At 46.6% G+C, this 12843-nt stretch overlaps 1 protein-coding gene across 2 annotated transcripts in view; it reads left to right on the top strand.

The window, feature by feature from the left end:
* Positions 1-12147: 12147 nt before the first annotated feature.
* Positions 12148-12843, top strand: part of FRMPD4 (FERM and PDZ domain containing 4) — a 212113-nt gene continuing 211417 nt past the window's right edge. For both annotated transcript variants that reach the window (XM_083501792.1, XM_083501789.1), the window contains exon 1: positions 12148-12591. In XM_083501792.1, coding sequence (XP_083357918.1) covers positions 12551-12591 — 41 coding nt within the window. In that variant the 5' untranslated portion in view covers positions 12148-12550. The remainder of the gene's footprint in view (positions 12592-12843) is intronic.

Below are 12843 nucleotides of genomic sequence, written 5' to 3' on the forward strand. Positions count from 1 at the left end.
AATAAATAAATAAATAGATAAATAAATAAAGTGCAAGCCTATTCCTATCCTATCAGAAAACAATTAAGAGTGTCTAAGAAGTGGGTGAGTCAAAATTTAATACAACACGCATAACATTTTGGGTAAACTTCAGACATCTTCAGGTTCTGGTTTTCATTACTCCCCAGCATTGCCTATGAACATTGGAAAAACCGGGGTCCTCTTTTGCTACAAAATTTGGCATTCAGAATTATGTGCCTGCTCTGGTTTTAATAACAGCACCGAGAGCTCAGGGTCCTTTGATACTGAGACTGCAATCACCTAACCAATTATTCCAGAATAATCTTACTGATTTCAGTAGAGTTTCTCAAGGTTATGCAAAACTGTCCAGTTGTATAGCTGCTAACCCCATCTCTCGGCCTGAACTGCTCATCCAAGTAATGGTTTGTGTAGAAGATTACTACAGGAAAAAAGAGGGTATAGGGAAGTCCAGCAGAGCTCATTTGCAAAGCCATCTTTAAAATGATCTAATGGAGAGCTGTTGCCAACAAAGGTCCGTATAGTTAAAGCCATGGTTTTCCCAGTAGTGATGTATGGAAGTGAGAGCTGGACCATCAAGAAGGCTGATCGACGAAGAATTGATGCTTTTGAATTATGGTGCTGGAGGAGACTCTTGAGAGTCCCATGGACTGCAAGAAGATCAAACGTATCCATTCTTAAGGAAATCAGCCTGAGTGCTCACTGGAAGGACAGATCGTGAAGTTGAGGCTCCAATACTTTGGCCACCTCATGAGAAGAGAAGACTGCCTGGAAAAGACCCTGATGTTGGGAAAGATGGAGGGCACAAGGAGAAGGGGACGACAAGAGGACGAGATGGTTGGACAGTGTTCTCGAAGCTACAAACATGAGCCTGACCAACCTGCAGGTGGCAGTGGAAGACAGGAGTGCCTGGCATGCTCTGGTCCATGGGGTCACGAAGAGTCGGACACGACTAAATGACTAAACAACAACAATGGAGAGCTGGGGCTGAGTCGTTCCACTGCTTAACAAAATCATTTGGAATGTTGTCATACTTGTTTCATTTGGATGTCACAATGTGGTCTGTAGCTCCTGACATTTGCAGCAGAGGGTAGAGGAGCCTAGGAAAGAGGGATTGGAGGCAAAAGCTCAAAAGGTCTCGGTTAACTTCCAGCCCTTGTTAGAACTTGCTCACTAGGAGCACTCCATGATGCTACTGCTATGGACCTGCCAGTGAAGTCTGTGGCTGAGCAAGCGACTTGAATCTATCTGCTACACCTGTCTGCTCAGATAACCAGTGTGCTGGCTTTCCATTTGGTAATTTGAATCCTGGATGCAGTGGTTTTTCCTGACTTTGCCTGACTAGATGTGTTTGTTGATGCAAACTTATTTTTTCCTTTATGTTCTGCTAAGTCCTTTCCTTTTTTGAAGCAGTTGCAGTCATGGTCTATCACTTTGGAACACCTTTACTAGTGTACAGGATTGTAAGCCAACATGTAGCTAGTTGTCTGCATTTTCATTTAGCTTGTCAATATTCCTCAAGTGGCTAACACAAGTACAGTACGTAGGGGATGGCAGGCTAGTGAAAATATGAGCTGTGCTATTTGCAACGTGGTAGTATACTGAATCCATAAGTGGCTTTAGATTATATTTCATAACTTTGGATAATATATGCCTATTACATACTTTTAAGTGTGAGGCAAGACAATTCAGTTGAGTTTGCTGGAGGAAAGATACCTTCGGAAGCCATTTTTAATGAACCAATTTGCTTTATTTTGTAGATTATCATGTCACATTTGGCAGTTCCCTATTGCCTTGCAAAAGTGCATACACAACACATCACAAAGAATTACAGAAATGGGAAAACAGATTTAAATTGGCAGACAGCATTGTCACCTTGTCATGCTTTGTATCAATTAATGACAATTGGCCAGGCAATTTACAACTTTATACAAATTCTGTGTCCTCTGCATACTAATATTAATTTAATTGTGCATTGTGTGGAGTGATTTGCATGTAGAGTGGCATTCTGAGATTATCTGAACAACCATACCATACCACTATGTAAATGAAGCATTGGCAGAGAGTCAGTTGAAGCCTTTCTTTTTAAGGACTTAGGCCACTCTCATTTGGTAATTTGCCTGGATACACTGAAGACACGGTTTCTTATTCTATCTTGAAATCTGATTTGAAATCTGGATCTATTATCTATAGCTTGATTGATCTATTAATCTATTGTGATTGAGACTCTCTCTCTCTCTCTCTCTCTCTCTCTCTCAGCAAAGCAACAGCTCCTTATATTTCCAGCATGTGTGCCCACATTTAGAACTCTGAAGCTGGCAGGAAGCAGTAGATGGCAATTTGGAACAGCTAAATGGTTAGAATGGAAAGAGTCTAAGTGCCAGCTCCCATGCAGTTCCTATGCTCCTGCTTGTGCCGTCCTTTCCTTGGTGTTGGTTGTTTTGCTTTTCAAATGAACTGGGGGGTGGGTGGGGGTGGATGTTGCACAGATCTACATGTAATATCTAGTTTGGCCCTTAAACTGAGGAGATATTGAACTCATCTGTCACTGTAGAGGCAAGCACATGCATTTATTTCCATACTGTGGTGATGTCAAACTGTTTGCTCCAAGAAAATGAAAAATAGTGGAATATTTTACTTGTTGCTTTGGAATTTGCTTTCAGCTCCATTTAGCATTGTTTGGTTTGACAGGCTGTGAAGTTTTCTGCTGTTCTTCTGTCCTCCACACGTTGTCATTTGCATCCTGAATCCCCCAGCAATAAATTCACATGCCCATCACCTCTCCACTCCATGACTAGAATTCACTCTCTCAGGTGCTCAGGATGGAGGCTGGGCAAGGATCTCTGTGCTACTGTCAGAACTGTTCTTTGTAACCAGGCATTTTTCATACCTGAGGGTATATAGTAAACTTCGTTTGGGTCCAGAATGCATCTTATTCCTTGGCTCCCTTCAGCCTGGTTAACCTAAGACAAAATAGAGAGTGCCACATTAGCAGACTTGTTACACAAGTCATTCGCATAGTCACAGATAATATCAGTGAACCACTCAGGAGCCAGAAGTGCAATTCTGTAGCTCGTAGCATAACAAAAAAGTTATTTATTAAGGCAAATATAGAGCTATCAAAAGCATTTTAGAAAAATAAAACTCACACAGCACTTGACTTGGATAAGAACGTATAGTCCAGGGTTTGAACAAGACAGTATATCAAGCTTTGTTTAGTAACCATAGTTCTTTATCTCAGGAGTGTTTTTATTAAGCCATTTAGATTACTAGGTATCTGCAGTTACAATACTAAGTGAGGAAGCACTTTCTTTTATCTGTCCTGAACCTTTTCAACATTCAGCTTCATTGGATATATCTGAGTTCCAGTTTATAAGAGAGGGTGAAAATTATGTCATGCCTAATTTTATAAACTTCTATCATGTCTTCTGTAAACCCAAAAGCTCAAAAAGATGCATTCTTTCCTCATAGGGTAGTTGGTTCACCCTCCGCCATTATCTGAACCTTTTCCAATTCTACAATATCCTTTGGGAGGTGAGGTGAGGAGAGGTGACCAGAGATGTACACAGTATTCTAAGTGTGGTTGTACCATAGATTTGTATCATGATATCAGCAATTTTATTTTCAGTTCCCTTCCTAAGGGTCTCTGCCATGGAATTCACCTGTTTCACAGCTGCCCCACATACAGCTGTGTTGGCATCTGCATTGAGTTATTCATTATGGCCCAAACGTCTCTTGGGACGCGGGTGGCGCTGTGGCCTAAACCACAGAGCCTAGGGCTTGCCGAATTCTGGGGTTTATGAAATGGTAATTGCTGGGGGTGAAACCTGCCTTGAAAGCCACAGACCTTCCGAGGGAGCTGTCCAGCAATCATGGTTTTGCTGTTACACTCAGGATGGCTTCAGAAGTCTCCTTAGCATTCTCACCTCCAGTAAACTGGATTAGCTGAAGAGAAATAGAATACCGTTTCCAGACCATCCGTTGCCTTTACAAGATTGTATATTCCTGTTTTTGTTTCTTTGTTTGTATTTGTTTTATTGGTATTATTGTTGACCCTACCTTAGATCTTGCCTGCTCTGACACTCACAAGCAGCACCTAGGCTGGGTCAGTTCTCATTTCGACTTCAAAAGTGTTAGACTTGGGCTTTGCAAGATCAGCAGGTGGCACATTCCAACACAGGTACTCTAGCTCAACATCCACCCATAATCACAAGCTAATTGTTTCATTTTTGCTGCGATACTTCCCTCCCATCCCCACACATTGCCGGTTTTGTATTGCCACACTAAATGAGCTGCTTGAGTGAGAATGGAAGCTGTCATATTATAGCGAGAGGTCTTATTTCCTTATTTACTTATGGCATTTACTGTATTTTCCGCTCTATAAGACGCACCAGACCACAAGGCACACCTAGTTTTTGGAGGAGGAAAACAAGAAAAAAAATAGTCTGAATCTCAGAAGCCAGAACAGCAAGAGGGATCGCTGTGCAGCGAAAGCAGCGATCCCTCTTGCTGTTCTGGCTTCTGGGATAGATGCGCAGCCTGCATTCGCTCCATAAGACGCACACACATTTCCCCTTACTTTTTAGGAGGGGAAAAGTGAGTCTTATAGAGCACAAAATATGGTATATCTTTGTGTGCTTCACTGCTGTCACCAGTTTGCATTTCATTTCCTCCTGCATTGTAGCCTTGCTTCAGCCTGGTTTTCCTGTTCACCATTTTGCACTCTCTAAATAACTGGCTTCTCCTGCTCACTATTCCCAGCCAACTATCCTACTCCTGCCAATACAAGAACTGCCAGGCCTGGAGCCATGGGCTTGAGAGAGGAGCTATTCACTTAGGAAGGAAGGTTAAAACTGGAGCCAGGATACAAATTGCAGAAACAGCAGAAGTAGTGCCCACAAGCCAGCTAAGGTAAGGAGGTGGATAAAAGGTGCACCAGCTAGCAGCTAGGCAGTAATTTCTTATTCTAAGCCTGCCACCTGCAGATTTGATGAGCACCTCCGCAATTCCTTCATTCAAGTTGTTCATAAAATGGTTGGACAACAGCAGGCTCAGGACACAACCCTGCAGCATCCCACTTGTCAGTTTTTGTTTGGCCAGTCAACCAGCTGCAATGACCGCTCCCCGCTTAAAATGGGGGGTGCCCTTTGCGTGGACCGCGCAGCCCCTGGATCTGGAGCGGCTCCATCAGCATAGGCTTGGCTTTGCCTTCCCTCAGGTGGGATACCTGGAGGTCTCCGCCTACCTCAGTCAGTTGTCCAATCCCACCTGGGGGAAGCATTGCCAAGGAGACCAGGCCAGGTAGGGGAGGGATTACCTGCCCACACAATAGAGGGAGGATCTTACCTGGGAATCCTCACTTGGCTCCAGAGCTTCTCCCACCCTACCCACCCTCAGTTAATGTCTTATTTGCAGGTTAACTTTTCTTCATAGGTTTTGCAGGTTAACTTTTCTTCACAGGTATGCGGGCGCTGCTACGTTAAGGTCGCTGTTAAAGGGCCGGAAAGGAATTTCCCTGCATTGGCAGGTTTTGCCTTTCCCGTAGCAAAGCGTCACAACTTTGGCGGTATCAGGCCTTGGGAGGAATCCTTTAGTCCATCTTCCTCTTTGCGGCGGCGATACCAGGGTTCCCCGTAAAAGGGGTTTCTGAAGGGAGGCTTTGACCGTACGCCGAAAGGTCATTGCTGTCCCCTGCAATGGCGGCGTAACGGGGGCGGCTATCTCTGCTTGAACATATATTCTCCAGAGCCGGCCCATCCCCCCCCCCCACTGGATAACCCTGATGCTCCCTAGGTCCCCGGCTAGGGACTGGGGAGGGAGAACGCCCAATGCCTGAGCTAAGGTCTACCCACATTTGAAATTTAATAAAGTTGTGGCCAATTTAATCCCATAGCACGTTGTCTTGAGTTGTTATTCCACATGACAGGGGGGCGCTCGGGATCTGGGGACTCCGCCTGTCCACGCAAATCCACCTGCTAGTTACCTTACTCTAGGCCTCCCCCTCAAAATGCCCTCACAAACACCCCTGTTTACAAGTCCATGTCATGAGCTCCCAGAGGCTACAATCAGCTAAATAGAACTGCTGCTGACTTGAGTTGTTCTGTGTACTGAATCCACAGCTTTGGCTTTGGGGAACCCCTCCCCCATTGAAACCTAATGGGGAAGCAAGATAGGTTGGATAGTTAGTGTTGTGAGCCTATGCTCAGGATATGTATGCATACACAAAACCATATGCATTAAAGACACCATCTTCATTCAAAAGAAATTGAACCCTGGATAAGTGCTGGAATTCCTGAATTCTCTTGCCTCTCAGAGTTTGGGGCGTGCACAACAATATTATAAATGTATAACAGATAAACCAGGGACTACGTAGTGGGATAGACAAAAATGATATAGAAGCAAAAGGAGTCTGAGTTTACTGTTTGGCACTTCATCCAGCTTGCATTATTTTCTGTTAAACAGTATTTTTCAATCAACAGATCTGCCACGAAAAAGAAACGCACAAAGGTGTATTTAATAGTAACAAAATAAAAAGCTTGTTTATGAAAATGAGCTTTTAATTGCTTCTCTGGGACTAAAGCAAATTGGAAGTTATGAAAAGTATTTACGTTCAAACTGACTTAATTAGTTTTCATCTGCTGTAGAGTCAAAAGTGCAATGAAATTATCAGAGTTTTCTAGATGTATCCTGCAAAACAACAAAAATTGCTTGGTGAATTAAAATGAAATGTAGAGATCTTGCCCCTTTGGAAATGCACTCTAATAATGCCCTAAATATATTTTATAACATATGCTATGTATCATAATGTGCTAGGTCTAGCACTGTTGAATGCCTGGCACATCTTGAGAAAATGTCCTCTGGAATTATCTTCTTTTCTAATCTATGGGGGTGTGAGCAAGTGAGAAAATTGTTGGTTGCCTGAAAAGACCTAATATTTCAGTAACTTCCTTTCTTGAGATTCTTAGAGGTCATGATGTGGGTTGGGAGCTCTGATAATAACTGTGGCAGATGCAAGGCAGAGGTAAAAGCATTCCTCTTTGACACATGTGCACTGGTCTCAGATCAGAGAGAGAAGGGAAATCACACTGGTGTTCAGGAATATATGTACGAAAACTGGATAAGCTGTGCATGCATGTGAGATCATGGAATGGAGAGATGTAAAAAGAGGTTCCTGTCCTAAACTTGGAAGTGGAGGGCATTTGTGTGTGTGTGCAGAATTAAATCTGTATTTACTACTGTCTTGCTTTTGATCGTACTGCAGTAGGCAAAACTGGATCTTCTTGGGTACACGTTTGTGAATCAGTCCTAAGATAAATGACATGCCAAGATTCTGTAGTTTTAATTTAATTTTTGTACCATTTTAATTCTGAATTGATACAAGAAGGTTTAATTGGGAAGTTTTCAGATCCTTAGCACAAACATTAAATTAAATGCTTTGCTGTGTAATTGCCCGTGGTATGTTTCTAAGATGAATGGGTGTTTCTTGTCAAGGGTGCTCAGAGTTCTCACAAGGTAAGGAGGCAATCAATTATTCTTCTTTGTTGCTTTAAAGAATAGAATAGCACGAAACCAACAGTACCTTGTGTGCTTGTACAAAACGTTCCTCTTTTACCCAGTACCACCAGTACGAATAAGGATCTGCTGGCTCTTTCAAGGATGTGGTGGTTAGATCTTACCAGGTCCCACAGCTTTGGTGAAGGGGATGCATCCCATATAGATGAGCATAAAAAGATGACTTGGGGCAAGATTTGCTCCTGCAGTCTGAAAAGACTATTTTAGACCATTTTAGACTGCATAGTTTATCTACTATGAAGAAATCTACCCAACTCTAAATTGATTTCATCCGTATTTAGCATGCATGAGTTGTAAACATGCTCATTTGAAGAAAAACGGGGTGTTCCAAGATGAGGAAGGGTGGCATTGAGCAGAATGGTAGCAGATATGGCTGACATGTGGTAGAAAGCTGGCTGAGGAGACGGATAAACCTGTGAAGTTTTTTTTTTATGTTCAAATGAACTTTTTTGGGGGAAAGGACTGTACACAAGCATGTATCTCCACAGCATGGGTTTTGAGCAAGATCAGGAAGCTCAGACACAGACCGGCTGCAAGTCTTCTTGTCAAGCAGAAATTACAACAGGAAACAATGAATAAATCCTGCTCTTACTGGTGTGCCTGAAGCAAAAAAGACCCTCCTACCTATGGATCCCTACAGAAACCACTCCAAAAATATTAGAGGGTATATTCTGTCAACAATATCCCAATGATGGATGGTGCTCCCTTCCACAACTCCCGCCCGCAGGTATTTCATGATTTTCTATCTACTTGCTTCCTTGTTCTCTTCAGGCTATATGTAGGTGGTGTGGGAGGATCCTAGTTTTGTTTTATTGTAGAACTCCACATCCTGGACTGATTTAGGCTGTGTGAGAAAGTTCCAGTATTAATATTCTGGCTTCAGTTTATAGGCCAAGGGTGGGAAACCTCAGGCCCAGGGACCAAAAATGGCCATTCAGGACTCTGGCTCTCAAAATTCTCCCCAAGCCACATACCCCCTCACTCGCCCTTGATTTGCACTCTGGGCGTTTTTGCTTGGCCGGAATGTATCCTTGAACTCTGATAATGCCTCTTGGTTGCCTTGATGGATGATAGAGATGTGTGTGCGTGCGTGCGCGCACACGTGTAGAAACTAGCCTATTGTACAACACACAGAACATTACATCTATAGCTCTGCCCACCTTTGCCTCTCACCCTGCCAGTCACTTTGATGCGGCCCTCAGGCAGTTGCTGAGAAGGTTCAAAAGGTTCTCCACTCCTGTTACAGACTGATGTGGCATTGCACTTTAGTGTTACTGAGGCTGCTTCACACACACTGCCTACTTTACTAGTATGTATTGAAGCCTGTCCCTTCACTATTGCACACAGGCATTGAGAAGACACTAGTGGAGGATAATAGGTTAGTTAACGTACAGTTCACACTTTGTAAATGGAAGTACCTACATTCTGTCCCTGACCCTGGCATCTCCAAAGAAAACCCCACTGGAGAAGGCTGCTTTACAGAGCTTTACAAAGCTACTAACTGTTGGCAGATTTTATGCTAACCTAGAGGTGGATCGGGTGGCACTGTGGGTTAAACCACAGAGCCTAGAACTTGCCAATCAGAAGGTCGGCGGTTCAAATCCCTGCGACGGGGTGAGCTCCCATCTTTCGGTCCCTGCTGCTGCCAACCTAACAGTTCGAAAGCACATCAAAGTGCAAGTAGATAAATAGGTACCACTCCGCCGGGAAGGTAAACAGGAAGGTAAACGGTGTTTCCATGTGCTGCTCTGGTTCGCCAGATGACCTGGAAGCTCCCTTGGCCAATAAAGCAAGATGAGCGCCGCAACCTCAGAGTCGTTCGTGACTGGACCTAATGGTCAGGGGTCTCTTTACCTTTAGAGGTGGATCAGTAGTCTGACGGTATAGGACTACTTCATATAGCATAGGTGGATTTCCCCATACACAGTGCAACAGAGACAGAATAATCTGCACCTAGCAAACATTTCCTTACCTTACCACACAGCAATTAAAATAGGGGTCGCTAACCTTGCTTTTTAAGCTTGAGGGCTGTATTGGGTAGCTGCAGGCCGCTGGTGGTGTGTGACTCTCACACATACACACACAGCAGAAAGCACACACCTTTTTTTAAAAAATCAACCTTGGCTTTTAAAAACAAGCAAGACAGCAATTCTACATTTGTGCGTATATGTGTACAAGGAGGGACAATCAAGCCTCCCCCCCTCCCCACTTTCCCAAATAGATGAACAACAGCACTTCCCACAGTCTGACTGCACACAGCCTCATCTTCTAGATCACGCCTTTCAATTTCTCAGGAGACAAGCTCACAACATTTTGGAAGTGGAGGGTGCGGGGAACCAATCAGCAGCTGTTGCTGGTGAGGAGAGGAGATCAAACGGGAAGCAAAAGAATAGCAATCGCTCAGCCTTTCCTTTGCCATGAATAAGGCAAGAGGCTGAAAGGACAGGCACCCACCCACGCCCCCCGTCAGGAAGACACCAGGTGCTCATCCCCCCAGCTGCACTTCCTCATCCGTTCTGTTCCACTTGGTGTCAGGGAAGTATGCAAGCAAGAAAAAGATAGTGGCTTTTTAATGTGTAATGTTTATTATGTTTTATGTATGTTGCAAGCTGCCCAGAGTGGCTGGGGCAATCCAGTCAGTCAGATGGGTGCGGTACAATATTATTTATTATCATTATTATTACTATTATTATTTAGCGGCTGCTTCCCTTTCCTCTCGTTCTCATCCTCTCTGGGCACCATAGCAGGGAGGACTGGGTGCATTATGAGCAGCTCCCTCCGTCTAGTGCAGCACAGAGAAAGGAGAAGGGAGGTTTTGGCCGTCCAGATGTTGTTGTACTACAACTCTCATAATCCCATGCTGGCTAGGGTCTGATGAAAGATGGAGCCCAACAACACCTCAAGGGCCACAGCCGGTTCCCCCATCCCTGGCCCAGTATGTTAGTTATGGAAGGAACAGCCTCTTCCTTCTTACCTGTGCTCTCCCTTGGGGTGGGTGGGGGTGCAGTGGTTGGAACTGGGTCCAAAGCCCCAATCCTGCCATCCTCACCACCCAGCGAGAGGGGGGAGCCTGCCTTCTTATGCCAACAGGCTCCCTCTGGATGGCATCTGCTGGACTCAGCCCTTCTTGTTTCAATCCCAAAAGGCAGAGGACATGTGGGCAGAAGGAGCTTTCCGGAGGAAAGAGGGCAAATGGGCAATTATCAAGGGCAGTAGTAGCAACCATTGTTTGCACAGCCTTCTGCTTGTCTTCACTTGTGGGCAGCATGGTGGGAAGGGTTGGGCTCCTTGGGCAGAATCCCAACCATTGTGCCACCCAGTCTATACCACAGGCCCAACAGCAGGAGAATGAGCCAGTGAGGAGGCACAAGTGGCTGCTCACAGTTTCTCTAATAGTTTCCCTGCTGCAGTGCCTAGAGAGAGGGTGAACAAGACTGTGGAGGTGGGACCAGCAGGCTTCCCTGAAAGCGGCAGAGCTCAGAGGAAGAGGGATAAAGGAAGCAGCCTTAAACCAACTCAAATGCTAGATCCATCTAACTCAGGCACGTCTGCAGGACCTAATCCAGATTCCAGGCAGGTATCTCTCCCAAACTTAGCCGGAGATGCCAGACACCCATCCAAAGTTGCAGCTGTTCCCCAAGGTAGCACCCAGCAGGGATGGCTTCTGAGGGGATTCTTGACTGGGGCTCTTTCCACCTCACACTGCTTTCCCTCTGAGGAAGAAGGGATTGTTGTTGTTTTTACTGCTTTTATGCTCTTTCCAAACCAGCAAGAGCTGCTGATCTGCTTTTCCCTCAAAATGAAAGAGAAGCTGTGAAGCACTCAGGGTGCTTAAAAATAAATGTGGCAACGTGAATAAAATATTGGGGGAGCAGGTAAGCACCACATAATCAATCACAAGATGCAGTGCAAGCACACCATTTGCATGGCAATGCCCATTAGCTTTGGGGGCACCAAGCACCCTCAAATATTTTATGGGGGGCACATGGGCATAGACAGGATTTTTGTTAGGGGCAGCACCCCAGTCAGTTAAGTATTTTTATTTATTTTTTGGGGGGGGAAGCTTCCCCCCTGCCCCGCTTGGCCCCTAGGAGTTGGCTTGTATGGCGCCCGTTGACTCTCAATCTCGCATCTCAAAGCACAGCTCCATTTTGAGAAGGGGCTCGCTTGCATCTCTCCCGGGGACTTGTTTGCCACGGTGCGAGTGTCTTGCAGGAACAAATGAGAAACACCGTGTGCCTACACAAAGTGTCACCACTGAGCTGCCCCCTCCAAGATGGCCTCGCGGGCTGCTATGACAGGGAGAATCCTGCCTCCGCCCCCATGGAGCAGAAGCCCTGCGCGCCTGAGGGAAAGCAGCGGCGGGCGCGAGGCAGCTGGTGGGCCCCGTCGGCAGGTGCACGGGATTAGCAACAGCTGCTGCTTCCCCAGCTGTTGAGGCTCCGGGCCGCGCGAGGCGCCTTTTTTCCCCGCCCCCTGAGAGGAGGCTGCTCGCGCGCGCCACGGCAAGGAGGCTGCCTGCTTCGTTGCTGCGCCGAGCGGGCCTCTGCGCAGACGCGGAGGCGCTTCCTCCCTTCGCCTCGCCGGCCTGACGCCTCGCCGGCTTAGCCCCAGAGCTGGCCGGGCTGACGGGGGCGCGCGTGCGCGAGCAAGCAAGCAAGCAGCCCAGGCGGCGGCGGCAGCAGCAGTTTCATTGCTATCGATGGTGCCGCCGCTGGGAGATGCTGCACGCTCAGCTCGCGGCCGGAGGGGGGTAGCAGCCGCGGCAGCAGCAGCAGCAGCAGCAGCAGCAGCAGCCACCGCCACCGCCTTCGTCGCCAGCTCCTTCTTCCGAGGCAAGGATTGCTGCTGGTGCTGGAAGAGACGAGCCATGCCTCCCCTGCTTCCTGGCATGGAGCTGCTGCTGGAGTGAGCGGGCGAGCGGGGCACGAAGCGAGGCAGAGCTCCGGCGGCTGCATGGATGGATGTGTTTAGCTTTGTCAAGATTGCCAAGCTCTCCGGGTAGGTCCCTCTCTTCACTGGGGTCTTTCTTAGGTTGTCTCGAATTCTTTCAGCTGCTGCTGCTGCTGCCTCCTCCTCCTCCTCTCTTGGTCTCTCTGGTCCATTTGGGGCGGTGATGGGCGCTTGGCGCTGGAGAAACGGAAGGGAGTGAGAGGTGAGTCCGCGAAGCCCCTTCAACTTCCTCGCCGCTCCAGCGGAGGTCCTGCGTTTGCTGGCGGAGGGCGCCCCCTCCCTCCTCCCGCCCGAGGCAGC

The sequence above is a fragment of the Podarcis liolepis genome, assembly GCF_965112155.1.
Source record: "Podarcis liolepis genome assembly, chromosome: 4".
In the NCBI taxonomy this organism is placed as follows: domain Eukaryota; kingdom Metazoa; phylum Chordata; class Lepidosauria; order Squamata; family Lacertidae; genus Podarcis; species Podarcis liolepis.